General features: G+C 41.5%; 2 protein-coding genes across 2 annotated transcripts; one reads left to right on the top strand and one right to left on the bottom strand.

Moving 5' to 3' along the window:
* The first annotated feature begins 660 nt into the window (after positions 1–660).
* Positions 661–5,818, top strand: ppid (peptidylprolyl isomerase D). The gene is made up of 10 exons (XM_031866959.1): positions 661–844; positions 1,528–1,668; positions 2,127–2,233; positions 2,468–2,656; positions 2,765–2,887; positions 3,231–3,337; positions 3,792–3,933; positions 4,223–4,309; positions 4,498–4,540; positions 5,257–5,818. Exons 1-10 carry the CDS (start codon positions 760–762, stop codon positions 5,343–5,345), a joined length of 1,113 nt encoding a protein of 370 aa, XP_031722819.1. The 5' UTR covers positions 661–759; the 3' UTR covers positions 5,346–5,818.
* On the bottom strand, positions 5,723–14,762 carry etfdh (electron transfer flavoprotein dehydrogenase). The gene is made up of 13 exons (XM_031866958.1): positions 14,516–14,762; positions 13,630–13,788; positions 13,180–13,409; positions 12,574–12,655; positions 12,030–12,148; positions 11,498–11,575; positions 10,873–11,019; positions 10,575–10,715; positions 9,717–9,860; positions 8,643–8,811; positions 7,699–7,881; positions 6,649–6,870; positions 5,723–6,386 (listed from the first exon to the last, which is right to left on the bottom strand). The coding sequence occupies exons 1-13, from the start codon at positions 14,544–14,546 to the stop codon at positions 6,223–6,225; spliced, it is 1,869 nt and encodes a 622-aa protein (XP_031722818.1). The 5' UTR covers positions 14,547–14,762; the 3' UTR covers positions 5,723–6,222.
* Positions 14,763–15,257: the final 495 nt, after the last annotated feature.

Below are 15,257 nucleotides of genomic sequence, written 5' to 3'. Positions count from 1 at the left end.
CTATGCAGGACTAGATCAACACAAGAGTTTTTTCTCCTGTTTTAATCATCAAGGCATGAGGAAGAGGTAATCATTTAAAGTTTACAAGTATTAGAAGAGCATAGACTAAAGAAAGACATTTTATTTTGTGCTTTTCTAGCCTGCTACCCATCAGATCTGTAGAGTTTGCGGCATGACAAATCTTTAGAATAGCTTTAGAGAAAGAACTTCATCGAGTTTACTTACCACCTGCACCTGGATGTAAACTCATATTGAAAATTTGATTTTCATATCTTTTGACTCATTTGTCAAGTATTAGCTGGATTAGCAAAACACGTTTTTTATGCTTGATTATGTAACCCGCTATTACACGACCTAACTGTAATGGAGTAATTCATCGATTTCACACAAAATATTTCTAAATGTGAATTCTATTGAGCATGACCGGAAGTTCTGTGGAAGAGCACAGTCGCACACGAGATTACGCATAAGGGCATAATGCTGTGCAAGGGACATTTTGGGATAAATTATGAATTATGTTTGTTTTCGTCGTTCTAGGTTTGCAAGCCAAACAAACGATTATTCATTGATTTATTTCGTCTCTTCATAACACTCAATGCATTCTCAACCAACATACCAGTTTTATTTTGAAATCTTCCTACCGGAAGTGATTGAGTCCATCCTCAATTTAACCTGCTCCTGTAGCGACGTTACACCGGCTGGGATTAGCTAACGTTAGGTTAGCCGAAACAAGTGTCTGAAATCCGCCCTGTCCTTAAAATGTCTAACCCAATACCGTCTGACAAGCCTTCAAACCCCGAAAACCCTCGTGTCTTCTTCGATGTAGACATTGGCGGTGAAAAAGGTCAGGACATTTTGATTTTAAATGTCAGTTAGCATCAGTTTAACCGTTAACGTTAGCCCCTGTTTAGCTTAGCACAATTCTGGCTCGTAATGGTGACTTTGTACAAAGTGATTAATTCATGCTAGTTAGCTGCTAGAGGAGTTAACGTTGCACCTTACAAATAAAGCCAGTCTGTAACATATCGATGTGAGTATCTCGCTGGTGTAGAACGTGAGCTAACTGCTAGCTTTACTTCGATAAACGGTTACAGAGCGCGTGAGAGTGCATTAACCACGTGTGGTTGTGTTGTCTACAATGACTTGTTAGTTTAGTTAACGTTAGCTATCCCCACGCTTAGCTTTGCTGTTATACCAGTGTAACACAGCGTTTATAACCATTGTAGTTAGTGATAATTAATCATGAGTAGGCAGAAGCTGAACATTAGCTAACAAGTGGCTTATTGATGATTTAACTGTCTGCAGCTAATAACTTGGAAACACAACAAAGACATATTTTACTGTAGCCTGACGAGGCCGATTTTAAATATCTTAATATCCTGCAATACGTTGTCTTGTTTTTCTAGTAAATATACCGGTAATGTAACTATAATGATTTGTTGTATATAAACCACTAACTTGCTCCTGACTCTACTGTAGGTCAGTAAAGTTACACTGACTTGACCTTTTTTCTTCTTCTGTCCACAGCTGGCCGGATAGTTCTGGAGCTGTTTGCTGACATCGCCCCCAAAACTGCTGAAAACTTCCGGGCGCTCTGCACCGGAGAGAAAGGCACCGGCAAATCCACTGGGAAACCGCTGCACTTCAAAGGATGCCCGTTCCACAGAAGTAAAAATGCTTCTCCACCGTCTGCATTATAAAGGGACATTTTAGTTTGAAATGACAGACTTGGAAGTTTTAGTACACAAGAAGTGGCTAAAAGGACATCCAATGCAGTGAGCCGTTTGGAGAATATCTAGTTACTTACTTGCTGAACTCACCCAAATAATCTATTTCAGGTGTCAATTAACCAAAATCCATAACAAGTAAAACTGCATACATGGCCACATTTGATAAAGGTTGAGTTGGGGAAAACAAATGACACAAAATGGATGTTTTAACCGACGGGTAGATGCTGAATAATGTAATATTATGTTATTTATTAATGCTTTTATTCAATCATTAGACAGTATAGTATGTAAAATATTCAGTAACTATTTGAACAGGCTCCATCTATTTCCTTTTTAAATGAGGAAGCTTCAGTCTGGTTTACCTGTAATGTAATTTGTACATTTTTTCTTTTGCAGTCATCAAGAAGTTTATGATCCAAGGAGGTGACTTCTCCAACCATAATGGCACCGGGGGGGAGAGCATCTATGGGGAGAAGTTTGAGGATGAGAACTTCCACTACAAGGTAAACTACTGAACATCAGAACCCATATTATCTCGGTCCAACGACAGAAGGTCTACACTAGTGCCAAGGTTCTCCATCACTGTCGTTATTTCTAGCTATAACAAGGAGACTAAGGCCTTCTGGACTCTTGTTTCTGAATAACAGAAATAACCGCAGATCTCTGTTTCCTGTGTTCTGTGTGTTAGCAGTGCCACATTGTGTCTGTTGTTATAATGATGTTCCTTCTCTATGTAGCATGACAAAGTGGGTCTGCTAAGCATGGCCAACGCCGGGCCGAACACCAACGGCTCCCAGTTCTTCATCACCACCGTCCCCACTCCACACTTAGACGGCAAGCATGTCGTCTTTGGACAAGTGTTGAAAGGGTTGGGAATCATGAAGATGCTGGAGGCCATCGACACCAACGAGGACGTCCCTGTAAAGGTAAATAAATAATACATTTACCCATAATATCACGTGTTTTACCACCATGGTGTTACTTCCAGATGCTCTGTTGTCGTCTTTATTTGATTTGAATGTCTACCTTTGCAGCCATGCCTCATATCAGACTGTGGTGAGCACAAGGACGAGGACAGCTGGAGCACTGGACCGAGCGATGGGACCGGAGACACCCACCCAGACTTCCCCGAGGACTCCGATGTCGACTTTAAAGACGTGAGTATCGGTGAAGTCTTTGATCCTCAAGGACGCGGGGGAACTTTGTTAGATAGCATCAGATAGCTCTAAGCTGCACAACTCTGGCTTTCTTGTCTCATCCAAAACAGAGAAGATCAATATCGAGATCCACGACGTGTTGAGCATAACAAACACTGGAAACATGGCAACACTGCTACGAAATAAATTCAAGGGCTTGTCACCAAAATGAGGGACGATAGATTTTAGGCATTTTGAGTGTGCTCAGTTTCGATTGTCCCTCAAAGTAAAGTGGTTTAGATCGTCGGACTAATCGCTTTGTTTACAGCCGGTCTGATCCTGTTTGTTGCCTTTCTGCTTTCAGGTTGACAAAGTTCTGTCTGTCGCTGAGGACGTGAAGAATGCTGGAAACAGTCTGTTTAAGAATCAAGACTGGAAAGCTGCAGTCAGCAAATATAGCAAAGCCCTCAGGTGTGTGTGTGTGTGTGTGTGTGTGTGTGTGTGTGTGTGTGTGTGTGTGTGTGTGTGTGTGTGTGTGTGTGTGTGTGTGTGTGTGTGTGTTACTTTCAGTGACAATTTGAAAGGCACGTGTTCAGCAACCCTTGCAGAGGAAATCAAATCCTCAGATAATCTACATACATTTTAGAAATATTCTATAAATAAATACTGAAATGAACTGCTGTGGTGTATGAGCCTCATCCTCAGGCATGTAGTTTATTCTCAGGGCAGTTTAATTGAGATTAACAGTTTAAAAATAACCTGGAAAAAAGGATTTAACATGGGGCATGCGTAAATAACACGTGTATCTTAATTCTGGTTGGAAATCTCATAAAAAGCCCAAAACCAAGAAAGCTTTGAACCTAACAGGCAACAAACTGCTCCTGGTCTGTCACCAACAATGAGCGTGAATGTTTTACCCGTGCAGGTACTTGGAGGTGAGTGGAGAGCTGCTGGAGGAGGAGGCGCAGCAGAAGCTAGAGCCCGCGGCGCTCAGCTGCTTCCTCAACACGGCAGCATGTCACCTGAAGATGGAGCTGTGGCAGGACGCTCTGGACAGCTGCAACGAGGTACGTCTGTCAGTGGGGGGGGGGGTCGGACTATTTATTAAAGCAAATAAGAGAATTTCACAAAATGGTGAATTATTCGTTATTGGTAGTATACATTATGCCTCGTACTTACAAGTCAATTTCACAGAAATATGATATATATGCAAATAAATTGTCGGTTCCTACCTCGTATATATGTTAAATATGAGGATTGCTTAAAAATAAAGTCACAAATGAATATCTCCAACTGTAATAAGACTATGAAGGAGGACATAATGTGATTTGTGACGTTTCTCTGTCGTGTCTACAGGCTCTAGGGCTGAACCAAGCCAACACTAAGGCCCTGTTCCGGAGGGGCCAGGCCTGGCAGGGGTTAAAGGAGAACGGCAAAGCATTGGTAACATCCACACGCGCACCTCTATATACTGCACAACACAGCCATTCAAAATGTACATCATTGTCTGTATATCTGGTTTTAAACAGTATTGTTAGCACCGACAGATAATGTGCTGTAATAACAGTGCTTATGTATTTATGACCTGGTAGATCTGCTTCACTCACCGAATGCTTTTCTGCACTTTTCAGGTCGATCTGAAGAAAGCTCAGGGAATAGCTCCAGAAGACAAAGGTGGGGAATTTGTCCTGAACATATTCTTTGTTCAGCCGTAGAATGCTGCAAATATTTCCCCTTCTGTTTAACATCGCATGCATATTCACATGTATTATTCAAACTTATTATGCAAGCTCATGAAGAGAAACAGTCCACGGCTGCAGGAAGACGTCCTGTTGTCTCAGTTTGTTGTTTCTCCTAATTGAACTTTATTGGGGGAAATGAGTAATTGTGTTCTCTATGAGCAGCATGATACCAAAAAAAAAAATCATCTACAGACTGATGAAGAATTAAATCTAAGGATATAGAACAAAGCACATTAACTTCATAAACTGACATTCAACACTGCTGTACAGCCAACCTCAGCTACCAGCGGAGTGAATCTGATGGAACCGACCTAAAAGATTACAGTTTCTGTCCCAATTTGTTAAAGAATGGACACTTTATCAGAAACTAGTAACTCTTGTATTTAATCACGCTGCAACTCTGGAGCTCTGCATGTTGATAGTGTTGCAGTCCTCCTATATTTGAGTTATTTTAAGCAGCAGTTCATTGGCTGCTCGCTCGGAGATAAGAGCGATCACTGCGCGTCACGCTCTGCCTTCAGGAGGTGGATGTCTGCTAAGTGAAGCAGACGTGTGTTACAAAGCGGTGTTTGAAGTCTGCAAGTGAAACGCAGACACGATCCATCGATCCACTTGTTGAGCTAATTCAAAGTGTTTTTCTATCGACAGCGATCAGCAACGAGATGAAGAGGGTTCAGCTGAAGATCCAGGAGGAGAAGGAGAAAGAAAAGAAAATCTATGCCAAAATGTTTGCATGAACGTCTGGCGCGGCGATGCAATGATTCCTTGTTAGTACCGTTAATGTCTGAAGTCATCTCTACGTGTGCCGCTGTCGGCAGGTGAAAACGTACAGCAGGTCCTCATGTGTTCAAGCGGGCACACCTCTCACTGTTTGTGTTGTTTTAAGGGAATAACTGTCGTAAGCTTTGACCTGTCTTTATTCTGACAAGCGCCTTCACTGTAATGAATATTTTGAGTTAGTCTGATGCATGGCTAACTCCACTGCTCCTCACTCTGGGGCTTTGAAGTAGTTGAGCAAAGCAAAACGTTGTATCGTTTCATTGTAGGGATTTTGATACCGCATACAGTACATCTGTTTTTTTTTTTTTTACAGAAGTCAATAAAACCAAAAGGATAACCTTCAAGAGTTCTTTATTCATTAATTATTTTATGTACAATGTGTGGATGAAATGCTGTCCAAACATCTGGAATAAATGCTGATATAAACCTGTGTTTGAGAACTGTTATTTTACAGAAACATTTTGAAGGAAATATATTAACTATTACAGTTGATTAAGTACTTCCTCACAACAAATGGAAGCCACTTTATTTTTAAACTACTTTAAATGCCCTTAATGTGGATTTTAATGAGTAATGCAAACAATGGAACTTGTGACTTCTAGCTTCAGTTTCATATGGTCCTGTATTTAACAAGGGTTTCACTGCTGTGCCTCATTTTAAACTATGCCACTGTATAACGTAAGAACACATTTCTATGAATCAATTCCTAACTTTGCTTTTTGGAGATTTGATTTGCCATACTCTCAAAACTTCTATATAGTTATTTTCTGTACTGCAACCCTGAGTGGTCGACACGTCACAGTTCTCTTTCTAGAGATTAAAAAAACCAGACGTTCACATTCCATTGTAGGCCGGCCCGCCGCCGCCTTCGGGCACGACCCAGTTGATGTTCTGGCTCGGGTCCTTGATGTCGCAGGTCTTACAGTGGACACAGTTCTGAGCGTTGATCTGCAACCTCATCCCATCTCCAGTCTCCAGCGGAACGTACTCGTACACACCTGGGAGGAAACGAAGGCTGTGAAATATTTCTATTCATTTTGATTCACAGTTTGTCTTCTGATCAAAAGTTCAGCAAAAAAGGAGAAATTGAGTGAGAGATCTCATGATCTGAGATTTTTTAGCACTGTATTGCCTATTGCAGAGTTGTTTGCATTTGTTTTTTATGCGATATGCTATATATATATATAGCTATATATATATATATATATAGCTATATGGATATGGGTTCAGCTGGACATATTGTAATATTACAGTAGGTACCTGCGGGGCAGAAGCGCTGCTCGGGTCCGTCGTATATGGCCAGGTTCCTGTCCACCGGGACGCTGTCGTTCTTCAGGGTCAGGTGGGCGGGCTGGTCCCCCTCGTGGTTGGTGCCGCTCAGAGCCACAGAAGACAGCAGGTCAAAGCTCAGCTTGCCGTCGGGCTTCGGGTATTCAATGGGCGTGCACTCTTTAGCCGGTTTCAGCTGGTCTGCATCGAGGCCTGACACAGATCGAGTACAGACAATTACGAAATGTTGATTTACTCTGCTGAGATAACGCGACCTCATACTTCACCTAAAGAATAAAAAAAGCACACGAGCATTGTGCTGTGCTGCTGATCTGCAGCAGCACAACTAACCGCATGGAATGCTCCACTGCTCCACCGTACATGTAATGTTCTTTATACGATCAGCAAAGCTCACCCCACTGAAGTAAAGCCAGGCTCTCTTTGCAATGACAGATTGGAAATCACATTTCAGGATAAAAATAAACCATCTTCCTACATCATTTTAGACTTTTTTAGCCATCCCATTATTAGATTATTAATCAAGCCAAAAACCTCGTTTCTTCCTCCCCTGTCCTGTTGCTGTCATTATCAACTTTAGCTGAAGTGTTTGAGCGATAATGTAGTTTTTCGTTTATCTAAAACATAAAGTGAATACACACACATGCAGTTCTGACACTGAACACAGGGGGGGGGGGGGAGCATAAATGTAGGAAGTGCATTTAGCGAAAATGAAGAGAATGAGACATGAGCAACAGGAAGTAGTCCTGATATGAAGCACGCAGCCCAGAGCATGACACTGTTTCATTGAAAAAAAATATATATAAAGATATTTTTTAAACTACATTTAAGGTTCGTGTTTTAGGTCAACAACTAATGTTAGTTCGTCGCAGTTACCCTGCTTTGTCTACAATCCATCTCCCTTTGTTGCTTCTGTTAGGCTGCACCAATAGAGAGATTAGCTCAATAATAAAACGTAATAATATAATACTTAATAATAATAATAACACTTGAGTCAACAGCAAGCTGCACAATGGTTCTCACCACAGTGTTTGAGCGTCCACGGCTCTTTCCCTCTGAAGATCCAGTAGAAGACTCCAGTGTAGGCCATGCCACCGTACAGGCCAAAGTAATTGTGGAAGGACGGCCGGATGTTTCTCACGGCGCGCAGCTCTTTCCACACCCACGAATCCTTCAGAGTCTCAGCATACTCGGGCGCATGGAGGCCTGGGAGGATGTAAAAAATAAATAATAATAAATTGAAGGTTTGTAATTTCCCTTCTGGCGTCATGTATACTTTTCTGTACATTTATAGCATTTCACGGGTAAGTGGACTCTCCTCATCAACTAGGACAGTTTGTGCTGAAACACTGCTTCTGCTGTCATTTTTGAGAAGCTTTAAATTCCCTACCTCAAAAAAAAAAAAAAAACTTTGAGCGGTGGCAGAATTTTTGGAGACAGATCACTACAAACTATCTGCGCAGCATAATGCTACTAGGAGTGAAAAAAAGTCATTTGGGCTAACGAACCCTTTAAGAACTTAACATTTGTTGGTTTCTATTTTCACAACGCACCATTTGGATTTTAAAAGTCCATTCCTATTTCGTCTTTGTGCTCCAGAGGAACGACAACATGAAGTAAAACCTTCATGAAAAATGATTCAGTGAATAAGTCAGCACAGTGCTACAGAGATGGATCATAGATCATTATGTTTGGATTCTTGACAGTTTGCTACGGTTGCATTGAAAACTCATATTAAAGAGTGCATTGCCTGACCTTTTACAGCTGGAAAATGTTGCTATGTTATGAGCCGGCCTCATTGCAGTGTTTGCTCTTCTGTAACCTCAGAGTTAATATCATTTCCCCCCATGAGGTGTTGCATATAGCTAACCTTTACAAGCTGTGAGCCATAAGGGAGTACCTGGAAGGACACACAAACAGCTACTGGTGCTGCTATCAGGACCGCCTATGGGTCTTAAACTCCGTACCTGTCGTCTCTGAATCCAGGCTCTCTGCTGTGACTTTGGGGAAAATGGCCTCAGCAGCCAGCATGCCGCTCTTCATGGCTGTGTGGGTGCCTTTGATCTTTGGGACGTTCATGAAACCAGGGCTGCAGCCTATCAGCAGCCCTCCGGGGAACGTCAGCTTTGGGATGGACTGGAGAGGAGGAGGAGGAGAGAGTTCATGCACATTTATTTTTTTTCACATTCATGTTTAATGCGAGAGCAAATATGTCATCAGCGTATCCATCATTTTACTGGATACTATCAGCCACAAAGCAATTAGTGAATGTGCAATCATGAGACTTTATTTATATCCAGTCATCCATTTTCTGCAGAGTGTCCCGGTGGAGGTCGCAGTGGAAGGAGTTTGATGAAGGTAGCCCAGACATCCTCCCCGTAAGCCGGGTGGGATGTATGATCCCTCAAGGCTGTTTGGGGTCAGCTGCTGGCTCGCTTCCCAGTTGGACTCTAGAAATCCTCCACCGAGAGGAAACCATCCTCAACGGACCTTTTCACTGTGAATGAGCAGCGGCTGTGCTTACTCTTGTATTCTTATTTACAAATACATGAAAACTTTTTTTATTATTAGTAAAGCTCTAAAACTACCCCAAAACAGACGTGTTCTATAGTATTACAACATCTCACTGCAATAAGTTGCCTTCATTTAGTATTTCACAATGCAGCCCTCATCCATAGTTCTAATAATGACACTTTGTAAAACGATGGCACCTCAAGTGGTATCAGGTAAACTTTTATTAAGTATGAAACGTCCATAAGTCCATATTTATTGGCTAATTAGTGAAGAAATATTTTTAATTTATCCATATTTGTAATCTAATCTAAAATCTTTGCCCAATAAGAGTGATATTGCGTATCTGAAGGATCAGAGGACGTTATCTATCCTCACCTTAAAACTGTCACAAATCAAATAGTCAGAATAGAATCAGACTGAGGACGCAACAGAAACCAACACACATTAGTGAACTCAAACTAACCGCTTCTAAGACGCACAAGCAAGTGTCTTTGTTGACGATGAATGTATGTAAGTGAGACGCATACCTGAAGCCCTCCCTCGTTCAGCGCCCTGGCTCCATATGCGATCCTGGTGCCTCCCTCCAGCGTGGCAGCTATGAAGGGATGATGCTTCCAGCGCTGGAACTCCCTGAAGGGGCTCAGGTAAGGGTTGCTGTAGTCAAGACCCACCTGGAGCGGAAAAAGCATGGCCAGTTTAATGAAGAAAAGAAAAAAGTATAACAAGTAAAAAATAAAGTGGGAAAAGGTAGGGTGTTTGATTATGTTCTGAAGCTACTGTGGCTTAAAATACTTTGAATGTCGTGAGTTTTTCCATATTGTCTTTGTTGCATTTGTGCCATCAATCTAGAACACGCATTAGGCTCCCGGTGTCGACACTACAAAGTACGGCTTTCAGTATCCTTAAAAGTTAACACCTTTAATTAAACCCAAAGATGCGTGCTGCAGCACTATGCTGTTCATCTCAGCTGAAATTGGGAGACATTTGTGGCTATGTCCTTCCCAAGTCATGGCCTTCCGTTTGCAGTATTTCATTAAACAGATGCTTCAAGGCATTTAAGCAAAGCTTTGTGTTGTTTGTTATTCTACATTTTGCTGCAAATGTATAACGGTTCCAAATATTGGGGATTGGTCTCCTCGATCACTAACACATCCATGTGTGCAGAATGGCAGAGATATGAATAAGAATATTTAAATATATTCCCAGTATACATGTCAAAGTGAAATATTGAGTTATGTTTATCTTTCCTCTGCAGGATAAATAATATATCGTGATGATGCAGACTATTTACTTAGAAGCTCAAGCCGCGGTTATTCGCTGCCTGCATGACAATCAGCTGTCACATCTGTTGGTATCGTTAGCAGAATGTACACGAAGCCACTCACCACGAAGCCCAACGCCACCAGCGGCTCTCCCTCATTCAGGTGGTACAGGAAGGATCCTCCATACGTGTGTCTGTTCAGGGGCCAGCCCACAGAATGCTCCGCTCTGCCCGGCCTCCACTTCTTCTCATCGACCGCCCACACCTAAAAAAAACATCACCGCTACGACTTTTAACAATCACCTCACGATGGATTTTACTCATTAGGAATGATCAGTCAAACCGGCTTTTGGGGAAATCCAATTTAGGCCACAACCAGAGTGACCAACAGCAGCTTAATGTGAGCAGTCCATGTTATTTACCTCCTTGAGGCCAATGGCGTAGGTCTGCGGTTCACAGTTCTCCCGCAGGTTGAATTGCTTGTAAAGCTGCTTGGCCAAGTGGCCGTGGCAGCCCTCTCCAAACAACGTGACTTTAGCGTGGAGCTCCATTCCTCTCTCAAAAACATCCTAAAGCAAGAGAGGAGTGGTAATAGTAAGAGTTAGGCTAGTAGGATAGCAGGCGGTTATGTAGAGGAAAACAACAATTGGTGTAATCAGACAGAAAGGAGAAACATAAACTTTTATACTTCATTATGCATGTTGCGTCACAACAAGTGCTTGTGCTCCTGTTGGTTTATTTCGCCTTCATAATCTTTCAAAGGGCCGGATGTATACAAGCTATTTGTGTGCATAGAGTGGTGCAGGAATGGTGTATTTTTTGTAGGCCAGACCCGGACGTCGCACTGGTTCCCCCGACAAAAGGCCGATGGGACTTTTCCATTGGATTCTGGATTATTGTACAAAATAAGATCTCATTTCTGAGTTTTAGGACTCATTCCTGTACCGCTGTATATTGTAAAGAAGGGCCTATATTTATAATTTTCATTGATGACAAACAAACTACAGCTGGACAGAATTATGAATTTGTTTTTTCACTGCACAATACCTTCGGTGAGCCATCTTTGCCGATGCCTACGTCATTGGTGGCAATTCCCTTTACACTTCCATCTTCGTGAAACAAAACCTTGACAAAAATAATACAAAAAAAGGATTAAAGCTGTAAACAAATGTTTAATTTAAATGATTGAACAAGCACAAACAGAGGCACCGATTACTGGATTAGATACTCTTTTACTTAACAATATCCATGTCTACCAATACAGGTAAAACTATTAATCAGCCACTAACAACTGACCCAATGAATTGATTAGGCAGTAAAAAATAAAGAATGTATGTGTGTATGTACGTCTATAAATGAGTTTAGCCCAGGATGAAAATTAAATAATTGGCAGTTAAAGTTAGTTTATCGAAAACAATAAAGGTTTTATTTTTAAATCAGGCCAGTGGCAAGATACTGACTTAATGGACAAATAATCTACACAATTCTGAGAAAAAGACAAACATTTTAAATAAATGATAAAAAAAATATTTTGCATTGCATGCAAATTGTCATAAAATAAATGTAAAGGCGTTCTCACCTCAGCTGCAGCATAACCAGGGTACAGCTCCACTCCCAGCTCCTCGGCCTGCTCCCCCAGCCAGCGCACAAAGTTCCCCAACCTCACGATGTAGTTACCGTGGTTTCCCATAGGCAGACCTAAAGACGACGAGGAAAAACATCAGTACAAACCCACAAACCACAGTCCTACCAAGCGCTAGGGTTCCCACCTTTTTGTGAAGATACAATTCTTGTGGTAGCAAGTCTCCAAAATGCATTTTAATTGGGAAGAATGTAGCATCGTTTTCTCACTTTTATCTGAGGATACAATATGTCTGCTCACTCCATACATCACTTAACTTCTGTGATGCAGCAGCTTTCTTGTTTTTGTTGCTGTTTTTAAATCCTCTACACTCTCACCTGTTTCTTTTCTCCCAATGGTAAATAACAGTAATATTTACACGTCATTCTGATGTCTTGTATCAACACCACACCCTGTTGACGCGTGTGCCCTCGTCAGAACAATGGTGTGGAATACAAAGAGAGATTTCTTTTGTATTGAAATAGAATAAAACGGCTTTTACCTGGCAAAATGGGGACAGGGATTCTGTGTTTCTTCGTTAAAATGCTGAACACATCTTCAGTCACTGGTGTGTTCAAAGGTGCCTGAGGTAAGAGCACAATGTGTGTTGTTGAGATTTTGACTTCATGTGGATTTGTGTGTATAACTACATGCATGTTCATATGATGAATGTTGATGAATAAATCTACTTTATTCCGGTGTAGAGCTGCAACAATGAATCAATTAATTGATTAGTTGTTAACTATTAAATTAATAAGCAACTTTTTTGATGATCGGTTTGAAAAAAAGTCAAAATTAATTTAAATTTCTTAGTTTCTTTACTCCTCTATGAAAAGAAAACATTTGTCTCTTTCGAGTTGTGGACAAAAAAAAAAAAACTTCTGAGGAAATCATCTTGGGCTTTGGGAAACATTGATTGATACTTTTCATAATTTTTTGATATTGTATAGATGAGACAACTTAGTTGCAGCCCTATTCCAGTGTGTAACGTACGTGTAGCAACAACAACATGGAGCCCTGATGTAAACATCTCTTATGGTATAAAGGTAGGGCATCTTTACCAATCTATAGACCAAGCTCACAGAGAAATATTGAATAAGTCACTCACCCCTCGTTCCTTCCAATCAGGAAAGAGTTCGTTGAGGGCACTGGGCTCCAGACAGGCTCCCGACAGTGTGTGTGCTCCAATCTGAGAGGCCTTCTCCACAAGGCACACTCGCAGATCCTTCTCATGTTCATTGGCTAGCTGCTTCAAACGAATGGCTGCCGAAAGACCGGCAGGGCCCCCACCTACTATCACCACATCTGCCTCGTCGGCAAACCTCTCCATTTCGATGCCTGGGACAGGGCCATAAGAAAGACAATATTGAGGAACGAAAGAGTCACTGATTGAAAGCCTGTGTTGACATGACACAATGCAGATCGAGCTACAAAAAGATCAGTCCTCTCAAGGGTAGCCTAGATTTTAAAAATGGCCAGAAACCATCTTGAGTGTGGGTCCTTGCAGGTAACGTATAATTCTATCTAAAGAGTAACTTTATATAGTGCAGTGTCTTACCTTCCCATCTTGAATCTTTATCCCGAGAATGGATGGTGTAGTGTGTTGTGATGCGGGGTGTTGACACTGAAGAGCATGCCCTTCTGTTTAGTGTTGTGTAGAGCTGAGGGGCAGCATGCTCTATCTGAGCTGTCTTCAATGCCCTGATGCACCTGTGGGCTGCAAGGGAGAGAACAGATTCACAGTCAAGACCAGCTGGAACTGGTGGGCACACTATCTAGACAGTGTGCTCACTGGTTTAGTTTAGCCTGATCTGACAAAACACAAATAACATACATTGAAATAATGACATAAATACAAGCATTACACGTTTTTGCATGTGCCACAATGCACCAAGGGTGCTTCTAAAAACACAAGACCTCAACGAAAGCTATACAAGTACGTAGCTAGTGTAGTGACAATGCCAAGCAGCTGTCATAATAAGTTGCAGCGGTTAGCACCATGCTAGCTAGCTAGAGTTGTGTGACCACAGCTAAGCTAAATTCAAAGTGCAAGGCTGCGACTAAACATCCTTCTCAGAAAGGAAAACACTTCAACATTCACTATAATTACAACTTAACAACACCAGTACATTTCCCAACACGCGTACATTGTACATGTAGCATAAACCAAGGACAAGGACGTTGTTTAGGTGACCTAACTAACTGTTATATGTTGGTTCAACTTTCACCTACATGTTAGCTTTGATGCTAACATAAACAGGCATGCTATACTGTTTGGCTAATGATAACGCATGCAACTGTGGAAAAGCCTTAAAACAACGCGCACAAATAACAAAAATATATGTTACGACGACTACACTGTCGGTAATAAAGTTAGTAAGGTTAGCTTTATCAAGTCTAGTACATGCAGTGCTTGCAATATGCTATCTAAGGAGCTGACGTACTTTTACTTGAATATCTGCTAGCTGGAAACATAATGTTTCAGCTAGTGTACGCTCACTAGACGCTTCTTCTTTATTCTTAATCCGCCGAAGTGAAGTTGTTGGTGTCCCCACTCCACTGCTCGTGGACAGCTTGTGTAACCCCTGCTGGAAAACAAACGTTGACAAAAGATACCTTACAGAATACGTCTCATAACACAGACGTTGGAGAGCGTCGTAAACTGCGCGGAGGGGTAACTGCGCAAACGTAGATCTCTAAGTTGTCACTGTCGTTCTGGGTTGATGGTACATCTGAGCTGGTGAACGTGTAGGAATCGAGTATTTTATTGAGTCGTCCCCGGCTGTCTGCTGAAGGAGGGAGTGTGGACGTATAGACTTATGGGGTCCATAGTACCAAAATTATCCATTCAAAATAAATTTTAAATACCCTACTATTTACCCGACAAAAGCCATTTATTATGTAATTAACGCGGTTTATGAATTTACTGGAAATTATATTGTTAGTTCTATGTCACATGTGTTTGGGTGCAACGTTAACTATTAAGAAGGTTTCTGTGCAGTACAATTTAAGGCCGGAAATTCAGATTGACAGACATGCTGTAAGCATCATCATATGCTCCACACATTTCCAGTCCTAAAGGTCCTTCTTTGCTCTTTCACTTCTGGCAGGTCTGCATGTTATGGAAGCCCATTCCTGCCAACAAAACTAAAAAAAAAAAAGGTAACTAAAAAAACAAAAACAAAT

Source organism: Anarrhichthys ocellatus, unplaced genomic scaffold (assembly GCF_004355925.1).
Source record: "Anarrhichthys ocellatus isolate YVR2014 unplaced genomic scaffold, GSC_Weel_1.0 scaffold37, whole genome shotgun sequence".
In the NCBI taxonomy this organism is placed as follows: Eukaryota; Metazoa; Chordata; class Actinopteri; order Perciformes; family Anarhichadidae; genus Anarrhichthys; species Anarrhichthys ocellatus.
Note: the sequence above shows the minus strand (reverse complement) of the source record. Positions and strands in the feature narration are given on the sequence as shown.

Excerpts from the sequence above, each read along its gene's own strand:
- ppid (XM_031866959.1), top strand. The coding sequence starts at position 760 with ATGTCTAACCCAATACCGTCTGACAAGCCTTCAAACCCCGAAAACCCT. Across the intron at positions 3,338-3,791 it reads AAATATAGCAAAGCCCTCAG|GTACTTGGAGGTGAGTGGAG; the intron begins GTGTGTGTGTGT and ends TTACCCGTGCAG. Across the intron at positions 4,310-4,497 it reads AGGAGAACGGCAAAGCATTG|GTCGATCTGAAGAAAGCTCA; the intron begins GTAACATCCACA and ends TGCACTTTTCAG.
- etfdh (XM_031866958.1), bottom strand. The coding sequence starts at position 14,546 with ATGTTTCCAGCTAGCAGATATTCAAGTAAAA. Across the intron at positions 11,020-11,497 it reads GCAAAGATGGCTCACCGAAG|GATGTTTTTGAGAGAGGAAT; the intron begins GTATTGTGCAGT and ends CTCTTGCTTTAG. Across the intron at positions 6,871-7,698 it reads GTGGACGCTCAAACACTGTG|GCCTCGATGCAGACCAGCTG; the intron begins GTGAGAACCATT and ends GATCTGTGTCAG.